Source organism: Protomyctophum parallelum (genome assembly GCF_964188405.1).
Source record: "Protomyctophum parallelum genome assembly, chromosome: 8".
In the NCBI taxonomy this organism is placed as follows: domain Eukaryota; kingdom Metazoa; phylum Chordata; class Actinopteri; order Myctophiformes; family Myctophidae; genus Protomyctophum; species Protomyctophum parallelum.
In genome coordinates this window covers 17,048,609-17,071,167 of record NC_139703.1, presented here as the reverse complement: position 1 = coordinate 17,071,167, position 22,559 = coordinate 17,048,609, and the positions used below count along the sequence as shown (strand labels likewise).

General features: G+C 44.4%; 2 protein-coding genes across 2 annotated transcripts in view; one reads left to right on the top strand and one right to left on the bottom strand.

Annotated features, from left to right (window-relative positions):
* Positions 1 to 1,749, top strand: part of LOC310863704 (uncharacterized protein) — a gene marked incomplete at both ends in the record, with an annotated part of 75,307 nt that extends 73,558 nt beyond the window's left edge. The window contains 2 exons of the mRNA XM_083772201.1: positions 352 to 1,254; positions 1,369 to 1,749. Of these exons, the coding sequence (XP_083628327.1) occupies positions 352 to 1,254; positions 1,369 to 1,749 (1,284 nt within the window). The remainder of the gene's footprint in view (positions 1 to 351; positions 1,255 to 1,368) is intronic.
* asic1b (acid-sensing (proton-gated) ion channel 1b) overlaps positions 1 to 22,559 on the bottom strand; it is a gene marked incomplete at its 5' end in the record, with an annotated part of 273,931 nt that overhangs the window by 221,088 nt on the left and 30,284 nt on the right. Inside the window, one exon of the mRNA XM_083771995.1 lies at positions 20,485 to 20,680. Within this exon, the coding sequence (XP_083628121.1) occupies positions 20,485 to 20,680 (196 nt within the window). The remainder of the gene's footprint in view (positions 1 to 20,484; positions 20,681 to 22,559) is intronic.

The following is a 22,559-nucleotide window of genomic DNA, read 5'->3' as shown; positions in this document are numbered from 1 at the left end:
AAAGAAAGATGGTCTCCTCTCATGAGCGGGATGGTTGCAAAATATGGTCCAGAAGCATTAGACTGTCTTGATGAGTGGAAACAGATGGGGTTCCCAGAACAAGGCTCTTTAAGTATAAAAAAATTGCTTGACTTAGACCGACTACTAAGAGAAGCTGAGAAGAAAATGAGAAAGAAAAAGTCAATTAAAACGCACAAACTTGACAGATGTGACCGCCACAGGAAAGTATTTTCAATGTGGATGGAGGAAGCACAACGGGAGAGTCATATGAGGGAACTTCCAAACATAGATTCTTTGAGGGAAGAGAGCGGGCCACTGGCTCCTCAGAATTCTCCTTTGTCTCCTCCACAGCAGACCCTGGACCTGGGCTGCCTGGGCTCCATGCGGGCCGGTCAATCTGCCATCCAGCTACAACGGACGGCTGTGGCTCTTGCTGCGGGCCTGCAACCCTCTACTCCAGCAGCGGTCCTGATATCCGCTGCGCTCAGCCTATTGAAAACTGTTGCTGCAGACCTACAGCCCTCTACTCCAACGGCAATATTGGTGTCCACTGCGATCAGCCTTCTGGAGACTGTTGCTACGGGCCTACAGCCCTCGACTCCAACGCCAATCCTGGTGTCCGCTGTGCTCAGCCTTCTGGAAACTGTTGCTGCAGGCCTGCAGCCGTCTACTCCAGCGGTAATCCTGATATCCGCTGCACTGGGCCTATTGAAAGAGGCTCGACACAAGGAAGGCTCCGCTCGGTCCAATGACACTGCTAAGAGCCGACGTCCATCCTGCACTGGCATCCCTGGCCCAGAGCTGGCCAACAGTGACGATGCGGACACGACACGGAAACCACAGACCTTGCTTCCATCTGTGCATCCGTCCACCCCTGGCAGCCATGGGGGGACAGGGCCCCATCGCAGCAGTGTCATCATCACCCAGGGCAGCACACCGCCACATGAGCAGGGAAGAAGAGGGCCTGGGACAGCGAGACGCGCACAGGGTGCATCAGAACAGCCCATGGCGGAGAAACCTGTGGGTGATGCAGTGGCATGGGGAGCCGATGACATCCAGCCAGCTACGTACGTAGAGGAGACGGTGCCTGTGGGAGCCGGGAGTGCCTGGGAGAACCACGCGGACGGTCCACAGCCTTCAACCAAGAGGGAATCGTCGGACATCGAGGTGGGGAGAACAGAACCAGCAGGAGCAGAGCAGCCCGGGACCGGAGACAAGCCAGCGACAGACGTCGAGGGCAAGGGGACATCTCCTGTGCACAGCGCAGGAGGGCTGCTGACTACAAGGGCGGAGGCGGCAGGCGGCTATCTAGAGACGGAGGCCCTGGATGGGCTGCTGACTACAGAGGCGGCAGGCGGCTGTCTAGAGACGGAGGCCCTGGAGCCTACCTACACGACCCTAATCGTCAAACCAGCGACGGACGTCGAGGGTGTGGCCAAGAATCTACTCGTTCAACAGGCGGTGGGAGAGGTGTACACACTTACACGCCCAGGGAAGGTTCCAGCGGGCCAACCAATGAAGGAGGAGATGACCGCAGTACCGGCAGTTGCGTTCCGTAAGTTTTTACACGCACTGTCAGAGTTGGCAGGAAAGGAGAGGTTCACGCCTCCATTTCTTAAATCTAAGGCCAGAAAGAAGCCTTTATTTTCCAATCCTGGTGGAAAGAAAAAGAAGGTGAAGTGGAAATGGACTTGGAGAGACACTTTTCGGAAGTCTGCTAAGGAGTACCATGTGACTTACCCACCATGAGACTCAACACACATACACACACACACCTCCCCCTATCAGACAGCCCAATTAAAAAGAAAAAGAAAAAAAAGTGGGGGGATCACTCGACCGTATACCTGGAAAGAAAATATTGTTTGGAAATATGATGTTTTCTGTTTATTTGTTATGTTATAGTTTGCTGTGCTAAATACAGGTCAAATTGATTCAACAGGGTACTACTGTATTAGTATCATTTTTAGGGATTTATTGGTTTATTTGATTGCCTAGCCACGATTGTTAAACCCATGTGTCATTCTTTTGCTTAGCTCAAATATGTTACAAGTACTTCTATTTTTTATGTATTTTCTTCAAATGTATTATGATGTATTATTTTGATATTGATGGAAAATTCACAATTATTGTTTAATTAAGCTGTTGTTTAATTAACAAGAGGAAGGATTTGACAGAGAATTTCCCATCACCTAAAGGTAATTTGAATACACTAAATAGTCTAGACAACCTTAGCTTGGAAGCTCTGAGCCTTGCTGTGAGAACAACAGAAATTAACACGTGGCTCTGTTGTCCTGGAGCCTCTTCTCACCTGTCCCCCCACCCCCCCTCTTCCTTTGTGTGTAAGCAAATGGTCCTTACATCTAGAGAGATTGTATTCACTTCTGGGTCCACCTTGTGGGTGGGACTAAACTGCCATATAAACTGTAACTCTGTGCTTGTATGGTGATGCTTGCCTGGGAGACCTGCCTGCGTGCTGCAGCATCCGTGTACTGCTGTGCACGTTAAATAAAGATCAACAAAGGGACCTTGCTTTCCTCCTGATTCCTCTTGACAGACCTTCAGCCTGGTGATTCCTCACGCGTTTAGAGTGTGTAAAACTGCCATTTCAACACACACATACAGAATCGCTTGCGCGCACACACACACAGAATCGCGTGTGCACGCACACACCTACAGAATCGCATGCACGCACACACCTACAGAATCGCGTGCACGCACACACCTACAGAATCGCGTGCACGCACACACCTACAGAATCGCGTGCACGCACACACCTACAGAATCACGTGCACGCACACACTTACAGAATCGCGTGCACACAAACCTACAGAATCACGTGCACACAAACCTACAGATTCGCCTGCACACAAACCTACAGAATGGCGTGCACACAAACCTACAGAATTGCATGCACACACACACACACACACACACACACACACACACACACACACACACACACACACACAACATTGGGGAGAAAGAAAGGCGGGGAAAACAAAGGAGCAGGAATAGGATGCAGCGCTGTGGTTTCAAAGGTTATGATTTATCGATCTATTTAGTTTCATAAATAGCATACATCATAAATGCGCCTCCCTTAATCCCAATCCTACTATAAATGCAACACAGAGCCATTCACGACAGCGCGCGTGTCGCTGAGGACGCGAGGGAGTGAGGCGCCAAGTGGGGTTGGCTGGTTGGAGCTGCAAATTTGCACATTATTCATGCCCGAGTCCGACACAGAACTCCCTGTACCAGTAGTTTTCTACCCTTTTCACATCAAGGTCCATTATTTATTCAGCATTTGAGCCACGGAACCACCATTTGATGGCATTTAGCCTCTCAGACCCAGAACTTGGAATATTTTGTTGTCCTTGGATAAGATTTTGTGCACAATGCAATGCTGATGACAAACGTTGATCAAAATAACATTATTGCTACATTCTCTAATTGTGTAGACTTCTTTTAAATGAAGTAATGCAGATGTTTGAACAATAATGTAACTCAAGAGCGTGAAATGAAACCAAATGGACCCGTACGGTTCCATTTGGTTTCATTTTTACACTCTCAAGAGTTAAGAGATCTATAAGGGTCCATTTGGCTACCAACTCATTCAGCTGGGGACCACCTGGAACCCTCTCAAGGACCACTGGGTGGTCCCCGGACCACTAGTTGAAAACCCCTGCCCTATACGAGCAGAAAAGGGACAGACAGACAGACAGACAGACAGACTGACAGGGTACAGCAGGTAGTCTGACAACCGGGAGAGCAGGTTATTCCATAACGGCTTGCATTGTTCCCATCCCGAGTATAGGCCGGTGCCTCACGGGCACGGCAAGAAGAGAAGGTCTGCTTTCAGGAGCTTATGAGGCTGCTTATATATCTCTGCTGTTGGGAAGAAACCACCTAGTTTTGTAACTTTTACAACGCAGTATAGACTTTAGGTTTGAGTTTAGGTCACAAGGTCAGCTCAACGTGTATAACATTTACTACATTTTAGTAGTCTGTTATAACTGTGATTCTCATAAGACTTAAGTCCATGCAAAACGAAAATTAGTTCCACCAGATCGAAGCACCACCCGGAAACGAATACAGCTTGGTTTGTGCAGTGTAGCGGAGCGCTCCGAACGCATGCCCCTCCACCAGCAACAGATGCAATTAGTAGCATTTAATTCACTGACAAATTATCTCTGCTGCCTTTACAATCTACAAGCTAAGGATTCACGCCATGCAACCCCTCTATCCCTCCACCTTGATAGGGTAGTCTATGTTTAACATGGCCTATAACTCTAATTCACAATCCTTCCTCCATTTACATATTCAGCCATACAACTCCATGGCAACTCAGGTACTATGGCAACCATGGCTGACTATAATTACAGCATTAAAGGAATGTAAAATGATAATAGCACAGTGGTTCCCAAACCATTTCTGTGTCAGGATCCACTTGAAAAATCACAAACTGTCACTCATCTAGGTACAGGTACAGTAAATGTCAGCTTTCATAACACAACACTGTCAGCAGCACCAAAGGCAAATGAGAAGTGTTTTGTTTTGCTAATTTATTTTCTCAACTAGAAAAAGTGCCCTTCTGGGCACAGGTCTCCACCAGGATAGGAATGTAGGACATTGCAGCTTGCCTTCATCTGGTGGTTGGATAAAAGGGCAACAAAAGTGAAAAATATGAAAGACCGGTTTCGTTGAATGGCTCTAGAGAGACTGTGTAGTGTGTACCAATTTGCGTGATGTTTGGACAAAATCTGTACTGTGCAAAAACTTGTTTTGCACAAAGCGGCCTCCTGGTGGCGCTATAACAGGCCGTTCTGGAAAGTCTGGGGCAGAGGTTCATCGTTGGCATCCAGGGAGTGTGTCGGCATCGACCGGGTTAACGGTGGCCGAGATTAGCTGCTCACGGACACACACACGGACGGACACACGGACGGACGGACGGACGGAGTGCAAAACATACTCTCTCCCCATGCCTTCGGCCTGGTGGAGACAATAATGACTAAATTACAAAGATACTAGAGAGGAAGAATAAAGGGAGAAGAAAGGAGAGGAGTTGAAGCAGTTGGCAATTAAGTCATCTAATTGTGGTGACGTGCCGACTGCTGGCATTGTGTGGATTAGGGCATTAACATAAAAATCGACTAGTCGACTAGCAAAACGGTAGTCGACACTGTAAATCAAAAACCGAATAATCGTTAATATTATTTATTAATTTTTTGCTTTTCTACAGCAGACATGCAGCTGTGAGCTCTGTTGTTTTGTTGGTAGTTCGCCAACTTCAGTACTAATCCATTCCTGGCTGATTGTTTTCATATCATATACAAGCCTACTGTACGTGGGTTTTGCCGTCACCCTCACTCGTGTAGGTGCGGTGGGCGGCGGAGCGGCGGTGGCACTAGCAGCATTCAAGACAGATTTTCTTTGGGAAAAGCATATGCGATATGCCTCATAGGCTCATAAGCTCAATGGGGACAACTACAGTGTGTAAATACTTTTACTATTGGTGAGTTTATTACTGTAGTTTGTTCAACAAGTTAGATTGGAGACGTGTCGTCCGGTACAGTAAAGTATAGCAGGAGTTCCTCCTCACTCAATATTATCCAGTTTGGTGACAGACAAACTTCAGTAGCTCTTGCCGTGATTTCATGTTTCTTCATGCTTATCCAACAAAAGTGCAGGCGTGCCACGTGTGGCATTATTAAAAACAAACAGCGATGCCGCACGATCATAGTTATAATAGTCGCAATAGAGTCAAGTAGTTGATCATCTGATTCATAGCCTGGCAGCCTGCTAGCTAGCAAACCTAGTATGTAATCATAACCTCCTCCTAGCTTGTAGCTCCTTCTAAAAACCAAAGGAACTGTGGTTGTAACTTGTTGTTGAACATTTAGGGTTGTATGAAAAACATTGCATCGTTGATTCCTCCTCCTCCCCGCTCCAGTCACTCTCCAACTGAACAAACATTGTGAACAACGTAACATGCTATGCTGCTCCGTAGAAAGGTCTTGCGCATCAAAAATAGCAGATCTACAAGCTCACAACGCGTCCATCCAATGTTTGGAACTATAGCCCATAGGTACCCGCTTTGCGGCGAGATCAAAGTGTGTCGCCACTCTCTTACTATTGCACTCGACCTGCATTCACCGGCTCTGTTTTGCAGTTAATCCTTCACTCTCTGGCTGTTTCAGAACACAATGTTTTAATGCTTGATTGGATGGAAAAAATATCATATTTTACCGCCGACTAATCGACTATATGATGGTAGTCGAGTCGACTATCAAAAATCACGTTTGGTTAATGCCCTAGTGTGGATTAAGGCTCAAAGGCCACACAGAGATGCTAAAGTAAAGCATGCATCGTAGAAGCCAAGCACAGTACGGAACACCCCCTCCCCCTACCATGTCCTTGTTTTCATGTCATGTTGTTTGTTTGCATGTTGCTTGTTTGTTGTCAAGGGTGTTCTTTTTAACAAATAAAATGTGTAATGAGGAATTTGAGATGGTAGAGTTATGTTAATACAATACAACTTATCACCTTTGTCAGCCTTCTCTTTCTGCTTTGTTCCACTCTGGTCCCGCCTTGTTTATCTTGAATTTGTTCACATTGAATTTGGTAAAAATGTCAGTACTTGCACAGGAATCAGGTTTCAAATCTGGGATAGAAGAGGAAAGTGTCGCTTTAATGCAGAGGAGTAGAGTTAGCTTTATACACAGTGGGTGAAATGTCAGGACTTTAGTGTACACTGTACACAACACATTATACAACATTTATAATTCAGCTAGTGCTCTGCTGTCTGTCTGTCTGTCTGTCTGTCTAGTAGATCTACAGTATCTGCGGGTCACCAACATGTCGGTACACGGACAATGTGTCTTGCCTCTTAGTGACCTCACTGAATTTGCCTAGCTTAATTAAGAGCGAGTTTCTCATTCTCCATCGATCCACCTCTTCTTCACCCTCCTTCCCAACTGGCAACCCCCAATGAGCCACTGGGCACCACTGACCCACAGCCTATCAGCAACCCCCAATGAGCTACTGGGCACCACTGACCCACAGCCTATCAGCAACCCCCAATGAGCTACTGGGCACCACTGACCCACAGCCTATCAGCAACCCCCAATGAGCTACTGGGCACCACTGACCCACAGCCTAACTCAGAAACCCGCCCCTCTCTCTCTCTCTCTCTATCTGATCTCAGACAAAGTATTTATAATTGATTCTTTGAGGGATAAGCTCTCTCTCTTTCCCTCTCTCTCCCCCTCCCTCTCACATCGCGCATCCCAGCCACCCAAGTTATTAAAAATCAGATTTCTAAGGGCAGGAGCAGCGACAGGCCAGATTAAATAGATTCTCTCAGATCTCTCCTTGCTCCAAGTTTGCATGCCTCCGTCCACAGTCCACATCCTCATTCCATTTGCCCCCCCACCTTTCCATGCTTTGTTTGCCACTCCCCACCCCCACCCACTACTGCGTACCATTTCCAAGGCGTAGAACTTATCTCGCCAAAACCATTTATTTTACACTGTAATTAAAAAGATGCCAGAGAAGCCGTGATCACATCAATTTGTTGAAAATGGGAAAGAGTGTGTGAGTGCGTGTGTGCGTGTGCTCGTGTGCGTGTGCGTGTGTGTGTGTGCGTTATTGCAATCTAGGCTTTGGAGCTCTCCCCCACTCCCTCCTTCCTTGCGAGAGGAGTCAGCGTGTGAGTAATCAGCTCCAGTTTAACAGCGTTAATGTGTGTAAACTAGGCTATAGGAAGCAGCCATGATCCCTCTGTTGAGCAGCACTATGTGATGTTTAACAGCGTTAATGTGTGTAAACTAGGCTATAAGAAGCAGACATGGTCCCTCCGTTGAGCATCACTGTGTGATGTTTAGCCTCTGTTCAGGCCACTGCAGTAGAGCTGGGCATCTTGGCTTCTATTCCACATCCTTTCCTGGGGAAACACTGATAAACAGTGTTCTATTTACTTTCTTTGCAGGGGAAGGGATAAATAGTGTTCTATTGTTCACTTTCTGTCCAGGGAATATGCTGTATTTGATAGTAGGGTTGTCCCGGTCCGATCACGTGATCGGAAATCTGGGCCCATCGCGTCATTTTCAAATGATCGGAATTGGATTGAGAGCTAAAAAACGTGATCGGGACATCCCCATAGTATCATGACATTAGACTGAATAGTGATCGGGACATCCCCATAGTATCATGACATTAGACTGAATAGTGATCGGGACATCCCTAGTATCATGACAGACTGAATAGTGATCGGGACATCCCTAGTATCATGACATTAGACTGAATAGTGATCGGGACATCCCCATAGTATCATGACATTAGACTGAATAGTGATCGGGACATCCCCATAGTATCATGACATTAGACTGAATAGTGATCGGGACATCCCCATAGTATCATGACATTAGACTGAATAGTGATCGGGACATCCCTAGTATCATGACATTAGACTGAATAGTGATCGGGACATCCCTAGTATCATGACATTAGACTGAATAGTGATCGGGACATCCCTAGTATCATGACATTAGACTGAATAGTGATCGGGACATCCCTAGTATCATGACATTAGACTGAATAGTGATCGGGACATCACTAGTATCATGACATTAGACTGAATAGTGATCGGGACATCACTAGTATCATGACATTAGACTGAATAGTGATCGGGACATCCCCATAGTATCATGACATTAGACTGAATAGTGATCGGGACATCCCTAGTATCATGACATTAGACTGAATAGTGATCGGGACATCCCTAGTATCATGACATTAGACTGAATAGTGATCGGGACATCACTAGTATCATGACATTAGACTGAATAGTGATCGGGACATCCCTAGTATCATGACATTAGACTGAATAGTGATCGGGACATCCCCATAGTATCATGACATTAGACTGAATAGTGATCGGGACATCCCTAGTATCATGACATTAGACTGAATAGTGATCGGGACATCCCTAGTATCATGATATTAGACTGAATAGTGATCGGGACATCCCCATAGTATCATGACATTAGACTGAATAGTGATCGGGACATCCCTAGTATCATGACATTAGACTGAATAGTGATCGGGACATCACTAGTATCATGACATTAGACTGAATAGTGATCGGGACATCCCTAGTATCATGACATTAGACTGAATAGTGATCGGGACATCCCCATAGTATCATGACATTAGACTGAATAGTGATCGGGACATCCCTAGTATCATGACATTAGACTGAATAGTGATCGGGACATCCCTAGTATCATGACATTAGACTGAATAGTGATCGGGACATCCCCATAGTATCATGACATTAGACTGGATAGTGATCGGGACATCCCTAGTATCATGACATTAGACTGAATAGTGATCGGGACATCCCCATAGTATCATGACATTAGACTGAATAGTGATCGGGACATCCCTAGTATCATGACATTAGACTGAATAGTGATCGGGACATCCCTAGTATCATGACATTAGACTGAATAGTGATCGGGACATCCCCATAGTATCATGACATTAGACTGAATAGTGATCGGGACATCCCTAGTATCATGACATTAGACTGAATAGTGATCGGGACATCCCTAGTATCATGACATTAGACTGAATAGTGATCGGGACATCCCTAGTATCATGACATTAGACTGAATAGTGATCGGGACATCCCCATAGTATCATGACATTAGACTGAATAGTGATCGGGACATCCCCATAGTATCATGACATTAGACTGAATAGTGATCGGGACATCCCTAGTATCATGACATTAGACTGAATAGTGATCGGGACATCACTAGTATCATGACATTAGACTGAATAGTGATCGGGACATCCCTAGTATCATGACATTAGACTGAATAGTGATCGGGACATCACTAGTATCATGACATTAGACTGGATATTGTCTGTGATTCTATACAAATAAAATCACACCTGTGTGAAGTGAGGGGCGCTAATATATTAAAGTCTAACTCATTAGGTGATGTAAAACAAACGGTGCCAACACAAACATTAAATGCCATCAACAATAAAGAGACAATATGACATAATGAGGCACATTAGGACATACATTTTCCCTTCATTGTCAATGGCGTTTACAAAACATTGAACTAAAAATATTGGGAAAATCGTCAGATACTCAAAATCAAATGATCGGAATCAGACTGGGAGTAAAAATACTTTATCAGGACATCCCTAATAAACAGTGTTCTATTCGTTTTCACAGAATATGTGATTAAATAGTTTTCCATTCACTTTCTCTCCAGGGAAAAATATGTGATACATAAATAGTGTTCTCTTCATTTTCTTTCCAAAAAGTCAGTTAAAAAAATTATATGAAGATTGATAATGCCCGGGTTAGCTGCACAATGGTTTTGAATTGTCTCTTGATCAGAACTCTTCCACATTTGGTAATATGAGTAAAAGACAATGACAGTCACTGATCCCCTGATTATGACCAAGGAGAAGGCTGTTATTTTCATTAGGAATGCATTCATTACTCAGCAACAACCTAATTGATCCTCGTCTTTGAACACTAGCTCAAATAATAGCAAATTGATTGATCTACCCTCTTGGGGAGGAGTGGTGGGAATTATCCAGCTAACAGGAACAGCACACTCATCGTCTTCACTAAAGCAGTGGTTCTCAATGTGAAGGACCCCCACATTGATATGCATTTGGCTAGAAGAGAATATTTGTGTTAAATTTCAACATTTAAAAGATTTAAAAACAAATGTTAAAAAAGGACCCGACTGCACTGAGCTTGAGGATGAGAGTGGAAAAAGAAGACAACGTCGGCTAATGTCACAAACTGTTGATGAGTTAAGTGAGATAAAAGCACATTTTGACTGACATCACGACTCGCAGGGAACAACATCAACCGACGTTCAGCCCTGAGCCTTCATCAAAGGTTCGTTATATAGCACAGCATTTTATATTATTCAAGGAGGAAAAACCAAAAGCATTTTGAGTCGCATCGTGCCTTGCAGACAAAGCATTCATGTTTTGTTTTTTTAAACAAAAAGCAATCCCCCCCCGAGGGCATGAAGCGGTGTCGTGTGGCGTTTATGAAATGTGATCAACAAGCAGGTGTTTCTGACAGGCTCTCTCTATTGATCACATCTCATTAGCAGTGCCTCGATCGCTCCCTTGCACCTCAGAAGACCCGCTGAAATGGAGCCCATGGTTCAATACTAGTGATCATGGCCAATTATGTAAGCGGAGGGGGGGGGGGGGGGGGGGGCAAAGGGGAAGAAAACAAGTGTTGATTTTGTCGACTAAAACTAAGACGAAAAATGTTCGTCCACTACCTTTTTTCACGGAGGGAAACTAAATGGAAACTAAATGAAAACTATAAGCTATGATGACTAAAACTGAGACTAGATATATTGACAATGTCGTCAACAAATAAAATAAACTAGACGAAAATGTATGTCATTTTACACTTGGTTGCATGCTGAAAATCAGCCATCACGACGGCATCAAGGCCCGCCAAAATACATTTTATTCTACTAAAATCTTATGATATTTAGTCGACTAAAACCAGACAAACACTAAAACATTCCAGGTGCATGACTAAAAATTAGGTTCATTCCAAAGACTATGACTAAAACAACTAAAACAAAAAAATTGCTGCCAAAAACAACAGTGAAGAAAACAAGAGGGAGCATTAGAGCTCCCAGGCTGGGCATTAGAGCTCCCAGGCTGGGCATTAGAGCTCCCAGGCTGGGCATTAGAGCTCCCAGGCTGGGCATTAGAGCTCCCTCCCAGGCTGGGCATTAGAGCTCGCTCCCAGGCTGGGCATTAGAGCTCGCTCCCAGGCTGGGCATTAGAGCTCGCTCCCAGGCTGGGCATTAGAGCTCCCAGGCTGGGCATGATGGGAGACAGGATTGACCATAATGGGAACCGTGGAGAGGCTGTGCAGAGGCTTGCTTGTTGTTCACAGACAGTGTGTCGTTTTTTTCCCTTCGTGTGTTCTTTCGGTGTATGTCTGGCTTTAACAACATTTTCCACCACCGCCAGGGATAATAAAGTAGAATCTCTGTGGGAAAACCATCAACTGTCAAGCAGTGTGCAACGTCAGCTTATTGCAATAGGTATAATCTACAGTATAGTTCTATAAATAGTGGCTTGGGGAAGGAGGGAGGAAGGAGGGGCATTACCATTACAGTATGTTGCCAATATATGCTTGACTTTCAGATTGTCTCTGTCCAGGTTAGTTCACGCAGATCAGAGAGATCAGAATATAAATGTTTGGACAAACATTAAATGAATGGAGAATTTACGTCATATGTGTCTGAGCAAATTGACATGTTACGTCATGATGATGTCCGATAAGAACGCCCCTCACTTCACACGGGTGTGATTTTGATTTAATTTTTTATGTTGGATACATATAATATTAAACAATTCTGGTGTTTCAACAGACTTGCTGATTAATGTCCTTTCAAACTGTAAGAACAATATTTGTCATTGGGCTACAGGCAGACTTCGTTCAACAATGCCAGGTTAAACACTGAAATTGTGAGATCTCTCATTTGTGCCGTTTCTTTTCCCAGTTCAGCTGCACAAAACATACTCCCCGCAATTCCTAATTTCATCCCAGTCGTAATTTCATCCCATTTCAATTTTGATGTTGATACGGGGCTGATAAAAATCATTGTTGAGCTGCCAAGGAAGAAACAAAGTTAATACTGTAGAAGTGCGGTGGTTAGAACTCTAAGTTGAAGATAAATTGGAGATCTCTGTTGAAGAAAACTTGTGAGAAACTTGTAGAAACTGACTCGCAGCTGTACATGAACCAATACACAATTTGAACCTAAGTGAGCAGAACATGACTGGAAGATTCAGTTGGAAATGTACTGTTCCTGACTACCAGTCACTGAACAGCCTGTCAAAAGAGAAGACTATGATAAATGGACGAAATCTGTTTTCGGTGATTCAAGTCCACATGTTGGGGTGTGCACACTTCACAGCACATTTAACACATTTCAGAATGCATAGGAAACTAGGCACAGCAAAATGTGGAAATGTTTAAAAACACATGACTCGTAAGGGTACATTTTCACTCAAGAGTTACATTTTTGCATTGCAACATCTGCAATAGTTAATTTACAAGACCTTAGTCTTGTGTCTGCGAGGCTAAATCTCATCAAATGTTATTTTTTTTTGTGCAATGCACCCGGTTTTCTTGCACATTTCTTCATTCAGGTACTGTGTAAATGGTTTCTTTGTAAATAGTTGTTGGTAGCATGCTTTTGGCAAAAAGTTCCTGTGTGTCACGGAGAGAGAGAAATCAGTGTTTTTGCACTGGTCCACAACGATTGTGTGCGTGTGTGCGTACGTGCGTGCATGCATACAAGCATGTTACATGGGGAAATTAGTGTTGCATAATGTGCTGATGCGTGTGAATGTGTGGTATCGGAGTGCAAGTGTGCGAAATCTATAGCCTCAACCTCTGCTGTAGAATAGTATCATGGTCCTTTTCATCACTTTGGGTTTGCCCTGAGAATACAGCACCCACACCCTGCTCTAGTCTAGAGCAGCCCTACAGCTACGGCCAAATGACCATCCATCCATTATAAATACATTAATATACTCTACACCCAAAGACCCCACTGCTGTACAGTATGTCACAAGTCACATAGCGTTACGTCTACGACACTGAAACTAGATTGCTGTTGCTTGCCAAAAACAGAACAGGTTTTCAAGCTAGCAACACATTGCATTCCAAGCAACAGAACCATGTGATGGGGTATCAACATTTACATATATGTTTTTTATTATTTGGCACTCAGTTCCTACTGAGTGGCAAAAAAAACCTAGTTTCTGGCCTTGACAGCAGAATATGACCATTCAAGGACAGCATTTCTGGTAGAGTGGACACTATAAGGACTGTCTGAGATTGATGCTCAGGAGGCTTGTGCCCCGAGGAGCTGCTGGAACAGGCCACGCAGGAGGCTTGTTTCTTATGATCTGTAAGTCCTTCTGCCTGAATCTCCAGAATAAGATGAGTGAACAGAATCTATCCACAGGCACATACACAGACTCAAAGTGAAAACACGTTTTCGTTGCTGTAAAACCAGTGTGTAAGTGTGTGCAAACCTCTACGCCCTTCAGCTGAGGTTGACTGTGGTCGCTTGACTACTGCTGCAAGAATCAGGGGGACCTTGCTGTTAGCACGTTGTCGTCTCTCCCTCTGTGACTCCGTCACTATTCATCTCCATTTCTGTCTCTCCCTGCACCACCCCCATTCTCTCTGGCAGAGGTTTCTCCAGTGACAACAGAGAGTGTGTGTGTGTGTGTGAGTGTGTGTGTGTGTGTGTGTGTGTGTGTGTGTGTGTGTGTGTGTGTGTGTGTGTGTGTGTGTGCACGCACTGTTGATCTTCAGGATACTGTACTGCTGCGTTGTGACTGCTTCGGTCATGTCATTCACACCACGGCCAAATCTACACTGTACACATACCCCCCTTTTTTGTATATATTTTTTATCCCACGATTTTGTAACCCCTTTTTTACCCCTGTGTCAATTATCTAATGTGATCCTGGGCTCTACACACCCTCCGCCAACCTAGTCCCCATATATGGGGGACATAGGGAGAGCAACGGACTTGAACTCATGCTTCCTTCATGCCCGAGTGTCCAAGTTGCTCCTTTACACCTGACAGGGGGGAGTTTCCCTGGTTGGACGTAGCGCGTGGAAGGAACACGTTATTCCAACCAGTTCCTTTCCCCTCCATCAGGCGCCCCGGCTGGCCAGGCGGAGGCAGTTTAGAGACCAGGATTACTGCATGTTTTTTGTGATGGTACCTACCCTTGGGGACATGGGGAGAACATGCAAACTCCACACAGAAAGGCCCTTTCGCCAACCTCGCCTCGGGTATGGGCACTGATGACGGAGGAGGAAACACGCCACCAGCACCCACAGCGTCCCGAGCGGGAATCGAACCCAGGACCTTCTAGCTGTGAGGCGACAGCACTACCAACTGTGCAACCGTGCCCCGGCACATACCCCTCTTAATAATATTTGTTTGTCGTCCCTATGAAATCCACAGGGCGGAAATCCGTCCCCAGGACGGAGAACTTTAAGCCCTGCTTAATGAAACACTAAAAATCTAATTAAGGGTCTTTGTATTTTAGACCCCTTTTTACTGTTTCCTTATTATCCCTAGAGGCATTGGTACAGAAGCCATGTGAGCTACTAATTATTCATATTAATTGAAGGTAATTTCTCCGTGCTGATGGTTAACAACTTAACATCAGGTGAGGAGGTAAACTAAACTGCTTCAAGGCACCCCTTCCTGGTCAGGGAACGTCCTCCCAAAGAGAGTTCAAGTGTGTGTGTGACTGTGTGTGTGTGTGTGTGTGTGTGTGTGTGTGTGTGTGTGTGTGTGTGTGTGTGTGTGTGTGTGTGTGTGTGTGTGTGTGTGTGTGTGTGTGTGTATGTGTGTGTGTGAGTGAGAGAGAGGGAGAGAAACCGGAGAGTGTGTGTGAGAGAGTGGTCGAGACAGAAAAAGAGGCTGCAATAAGCAATCCTTCCAGCGGTAATGACTGTTGCAAATGGGTTTTCGCCACTTTGCCGTATTGAATATTGAGACCAATAATACTTAATTGATTGCATTAACCGGTCAAATGTTAGCCTGTTAGTGCCGGTCAGTGACAAGGACACACTGTACCAGGTTACAGATAACAGGCCTAATAGACATGATGTGTGAACCCAATATCGACACAGTTAGCGGCTTTAAAGTATAGCCACTCCAATCCCAGTCTTGTTCAGTTCATCCCCGCGATTACATTACACACTTAGCCCGGTGGAAGCACTGACAATGAGGTCTTAATGATGCCGCGGTCCGGTTGCTTTATCCTCCCAACTGTATCAGGGCAATTCACAGTCTAACTGGGTTCCCAGATGGAGCGTGGAGCCATTTGTTCCCACCTATCTCCCACGACCAGAGAGCGAGTGGTGCTGGAGGTAAACAAGCAGAAGCTGCCTGCAGTGTTAATCACAGTTTTACTGCGGCCCACAGTCTGGACTTCAGGGGGGGGGGGGGGGGGTGGGGGGGGGGGGGGGGGGTATTGGTCCGTCTTTCTTCACCATTGCAAGGGAAGATTCTTTCCACACCATTAGTGCCCTCTCTCTGCTGAACCGTTCCATCCATCCTGGTCCACAAACTGTACTAATACAGCAGGACACAACGACACGTATACCCTACCCTACCCTCTGTACTGCCATCGGCACAACCAGACATGGGGACATCAGCAGCTTTAGAGGAGCAAAGCCCGCACCAGTGCACTCACTGCTGTGGTACATAGTTTTGTGGGCCCTGGGGAAAAGTATGTCTCTCTCTCTCTATCTTATACCATAGGATATTTTAACGCAGGGAGCTTTGAAGGGCATTGAGAAGATGGGGGGAGTATAACGTATAATATACACAAAAAGGAAAGGGACAAAGTGGATAAAAAACCAGTGGGTTGACCGGACCCTAACGCAAGCTGGAGATGGAAGGATCAAATAGAGAAAGTTAGAGAACGAGAGAGAGGGCATTACACATAAAAATGATAAAAGCGGTAGACATGATAAAAGACATGGTAGACCGGGGGAAAAAAGGCATTAGAAGAAGATACTGCCAAATGTGTCAAACTGACATATTCGCAGGCTCAAACAAGTTCACAGATGGCAACGCAAAGCCCAGAAGATACTGCTAATGTACAGCAGCCAAATAACGTGCAGTAACGTGCTACGGTGTCAAAGGCGTGTGATGCACCATATGGCATTGTATTACAAACCACACCAAAGGTTAGTGTGAAGGAATAAGATAAACCTTTATTTATATACCAACAGCAGAAAGGTTGAAAGACAGGAGAGGAGCAGGTAAAACACAAATAAACAAAGCAAAATAAATACAATACATTTGGACTCTGGCAATTAATATTCTGTATGTATTATATCAATAAGTATGTATAGTTGTTACGGACCACGGTCCTTTTGATTATTTGTTATTTGTTTAAGTATAATTATTATTTATGGTGGCTACTAAATTAGGATAATAATTATAAGTTTGGTATTTGTTATTATGTTTTAGGGCATGTAACAAGTTGTATTTCTTTTGCTACAGTACTCAAGTGAATTGACAGACATGGCTCTGAGTGACAGGTCCCTGATTGGACCTGCCCCCCTCTGGTCCTTATTGGTTCTCCCTGACATCACCAGTTTCCTGTTGGCTGGGCACTCTTCCTGTTTCTGTATAAAGTCTCAGTTGAACTTCTGCTCTGGAGGGGACGACAGCATTCTGCAGCAGAGACTCGATCCCTCTAGTCCTCTCTTATGCCTGCCTTATTATTTTGTTTGCTCTTAGTTCTGGTTCCTTGCTGTAAGTTATGATTTGTTTTGTTTAGTTCAGTTTTTGTTTAAAGTAATCTTTATTATATTATATTATATTATGAGTCTGTGAAACCTGCTATCTATCCTTGTTTAAAAAGCCCGGTTCCTACCTCCACCATGTAGGAGTGCCAGGTCTTTTCTTTTGTTACCTTATTGTAATTTTGGTTAGTTAGGGTAGTTAGGGATTTAGAATTGTCTTTTGTTTAAATTCTGTTAGGGCCTTTAGGTAGGGGTAAACTTTAGTTTTCTAGTTAGATTCGTTTTGTTAGTATAGCACCTGCACTCTGAAGCTAACATATTGGAGAATTGTGAACCAGAATTGTACAAATTGTCTCTGCAACTGAAAGAAAAGAGCTGCTACAAATAAATTGAAGTTCTTTTCACCCTGTCTCCTCTCAAATTGTGTCATGTCCCTTCACCCTAGACGAAGGTCCATAACAATAGTCCATCATCAGTGAATATACAATCTCAATCACTGTACCAATAGATTCTGATCAGCCAGGACCTGCTGTTAAAGATCCAACGCTCAGTTTTGAGAGTGCTTTTGTTGACTAATAAATTGGCTATTTTCACTATTTGTGAATCTTTGGAAATCTTTGGAAATGACGCCAGGTTCAAAGTGGGTTTTATAAATATTCAGGACATTGCCCGCACACCAATTTTGTACCTGATTAAATCACATTTTGGGAGAAAGAAAATGTGTGTAGCGGATAATCCTTTCTTTTCTTGTATTTGTTTATCCTGCAACCAGTTTAATTATTGTTTGGACGCGCATGACTGCAGCTTTTCTAAATATTCAATGAATGAAATTAATTATTAAAGTATTAGCTTGTGACTAAATATTAACTACATTGAAACACAGGTTCATTTTTCCATTTCCTGTGGACATACAAGATGTCCCACATGACAGCCTTCTTTGTCACCAAATCTCCCCCCCCCCCCCCTCTCTCCCTCTCCCCCTCTTCCTTACTCTCTCCTAAAAATGGATGCTTGCATGAACAGCACAGGTAGAGCTGTACAAGTGTGTGCAACGTGTAAAAAGACCACACACATATTAGATCCTATAGAGCACTAAAGTCTGACGTTAATATCGGTAGAGGGCACAAATCCACGGGTTCGTGTATACTTTTTGTGTTTATTGTGTTTTTGGATTATATATCGTATAAATTAAAACGATAGCAATGTAAGGTAGCAATGTTTCAGAGTAAAAGCGGCCATGTCTTTCCGGCACCCCAGAGCTCCTATTTTGAAGGAATCCCGGCACCGATTGTGTTAATGGATGTTTTCCAATCAAAATTACAATCTCCAAAGTAACTATAAAAAATTTAAATAAATGTAGTGGAGTAAAAGTACAATATTTGGATCCAAAATGTGGTGAAGTAGAAGTGAAAGTATTGGAAATTGGAAATACTCAAGTAAAGTACAAATTCCTCAAAATTGTACTTCCTTTAAGTAAATTTATTTAGTTACTTTCCACCACTGCCAATCTTCCGTCTTTCCATGAGGGAAAGGTGCTTCCATCATCAACATAGTGGTAGAGACGGGGCCAGATTACATAGAAGGACATTACCAGCAGCCGTGCTGAGACAAGGTAAACCCAGTGTGATAGCGAAGAGCTCAGCAAGGATTTACTCCAGCTATAACTGATAAATCCACAGAAAGGTCAAGCAGAGGAATTTGGTCACAAACTATACCCGTCAGTGAACCAAAACACAGGATTGATGGTCTAAGAGAAAAATCAACTAACAAGACACATGAAGAGGGAACCCCCAGAGTTATAGGCTCAAGCCTTTAACTGCCATAGCAAATCACGCCCCGCACAGAGCTCCCGCTCAGTGAAAAGCCTCAGGTTTAAGTCCAATCCCTTCTCAGGTTCAACATACAGATGGTAAAAGGTGAATTTATATAGCGCCTTTATCCAAGGCGCTTTACATGGATTGTGTGAATGCACATTCCCCCATTCACACACACATTCATACACAGATGGCAGCGGAAACCATGCAAGGCACCAACCTGCACATCAGGAGCAATTAGGGGTTCAGTGTCTTGCTCAAGGACACTTCGACACAAACTCTGGGGGAGCCCGGGTTCGAACTGGCAACCTTGCGGTTACCGTCCGCCGTCCGGGCACTCTACCACTGAGCCACCGCCGCCCCCAAAGGACAAACAATCTCAATAGGCCCGTCTCGTTGTGACCGTCCCTTCACACTGCACTCAGAGAAACAGCTTCCATGCTATGCAGCAGGAGGCGGATCCAGCACATTGCAGAGCAGCAAATTTGAGAAGAGTCTGAGATTAGGCGTCGCCTGGCATGCACACTAAACAGACTACAGTAGTATGGATTGGACCGTACTGAATATTGATAACGTTTTAAACGAGCAGATGTACTGTTGATTAATCAAGATTGAGCAACTGGCCTATTTCTCTGAATTGTACAGATCGTATATACATACAACCAAGCTGCCAGAGACGAACATTGACTGTCTGTACTTTTCCTCCCTGCCTGTGAGCCCTCCCACTCCTGGTCCTGGGGCACACCTGCTGGCTAGAGGCGCCTATAGAGCAGCGGAGCGCACACACAGTTGGACCACAACAAACGTATGCATTATACCTCGGACACACCCCATTCAGCGGAATTGCGTAAGCATATTTCTGTGAGCGCGGTCCCTAGAAATTGTCGCGTGCGTGCTCGTTACGTGCATACGCCCGCGACCGACAAGACCCGTTTTCTGTTTAGCTTTTGTTTTATGCTTGCGATGTCACGCCCCTCATGAGCAGACCTGGAGCAGACCCGTCGTTGATCCAGATGACAACGCCTGCGTTAATCGATGCCCGTCTGAAAGGCTGTACCGACAGTAAGAAGTTCTGAATGTGGATGAATGTATAGCATTATGTTTATTTCCTAAGAAAAGGCTTTTGCTTTCCTACCGAAAGCTCATCCAACACCCCACCGAACAGCAAACGTCAACGATGATTTGTCAGTAAGAACTGACTTAGATACGGGCAATAAGCATTAAGCACTGGTCTCAGCCAGTGTGGAGAACCAGTATTTCTTTTTTTGGGCACCCGCGACTCACCACGCTGAAGTCTTCGGCGCTGCACTCAGATCCACGGTAGAAGCAGGAGAGCAGCATGTCCTTGATGTCGTGGCCCGTCCGGTCGTAGAACTCGCGCATGTTGAAGGGCCGCGGCTTGTAGCTGTCAAAGTCGGCCCGCTCCTTCAGGATCTGCAGCACGTTCTCCTCCACCATGTGAGTGTCCCGGATCTCGTACCTACAGAGAACAGGACGCTTCTCAGGTTAGGTCATATTATCTCTGCTGCCGGGAACAAACCACCTAACTCCAAAAAGGATCTATTTTTTTTCAAGAAATTAATAATGTGCATTTTTCAGGAAATTAAAAAAACTTTTTTTTTAAAACAATGCAATACTGCCTCATCAAAGTTGGCATGAGAGGGGGAGAGGTGGTGGAGTTAGCTGCTTTAGCATACAGTTTGATGGTCCAATGGAGTTAATCATAACAGTCAGTCTGGTCAGTTCTGTTTTCACAACAGAAGCAACACAACAAACACAACACAACACAACACAACAACAAACTATGTGAGGTGTTGTGAACTTGTAGATCGGCAATTTTCGCAATTTTTATCTGTGGAACCAAGTCAAAATAAATGTGATGCCGCCCTCAACTCCTACAATTCCTTGATAAAAAGAGAGGATGCGGGCATTCAGTTAAAAATTAGGAACGCCTTTATTAAATTAAAAGGGCAACTGCCTTGGGCAGTTGCCTTTTTAATTTCATTTACGCTGTGTGTGCTGTGGGCAGCTGTGGGCAGCACCCACAGCGTAACCTTCTAGCATTGAGGCGACATCGCTACCGACTGCACAACCATGCTCCAAGCAACTTCTACAATTCCAAGTGCTCGTCATGAAAGGGGCTCCCCAGTTCAAATGATTATTTCTTGATTATTTTGGGGCGGGGGTCGCCGCGGTCGCGGTATGAAACGTTTGGGAACCCTTGGTTTAAGACAAACAATCTTCATTTTATTTCATCTACTTGGCTTGGCTCTTGCACTCTGTTCTTACCTGCACATATCCTGCTGAATTCCCCCAGTGGGAAATTATCTGTATCATATCTTAATCTTTCAGTTTAATGTTGGATAACGCTCACCTTGCAGAGAGGCTGGAGCCAGAGTGTAAGCAGCACATGCTATTCCACTGTGTCTTACAATGTGTCTGAAAAGCCATGCTCTCAGCAAGTTCTGCACTTGGTTATTGCTATCAGACAAGCCATAGTCAGTGTATTATTTAGAGTTAAATATGGTTTTGATTCAGCCAGGAAACGCATGTGCATGCGTGTGTGTGTGTGTGTGTGTGTGTGTGTGTGTGTGTGTGTGTGTGTGTGTGTGTGTGTGGCCAACAAAATTGGCTACAAAAACATGCAGTAATTCCACATGCATTATCCAATCAGATAAAACCCGATACTGAAAGCCAAGGGTGCAAGCCAAACGATAACAAAGTCAAAACCAAATGTGATAATGATTTATCATGAATAGCAGAAACATTTTGTATTCATCTATCATACCCTAGAAAGCACTAGTGTCTAGGCATGCAGTAAAGTGCCTCTGGTCGGACTCAGACTATTGCCTTATTTATACACATTTAGCAATCATGTGTGTGCTGTGTGTGGATGTGCTTGCTCCTGTACTGTGCACTGTGGATTGCTGCCCACATGATAAAATCTGAAAAACGATACATAAAGTTGTAAAACAAAACAAAGGAACCAATCATAATAATTCAATTAATTAAATTTGACATTTAACATTCAGTTATATTAACACGTATTTTGTTACTGAACAGAAACTGGTTCATATTCAGTTGAGTTGCACTACCACTACTAACAATGAAATATTGACTTAGTAGAGACAAATCATTTAGGTCATTGAATTCTGATAGGCATATAAAAATTCAGAGCCGTCCCTTTTACTCCGAATGGCTTTTCTCTTTTACAAGATTTGCAGCAACAAATCCTCAGCGGTTTCTGCTTTTGCCAAACTTCAATTACCATCTATTAACACGAAGAATGAACCACCAAAAAAAGAAACCACTTCAGGGATGTCCCATAGGAGAGCACGGGGAGCCGTAATCCTCTACAG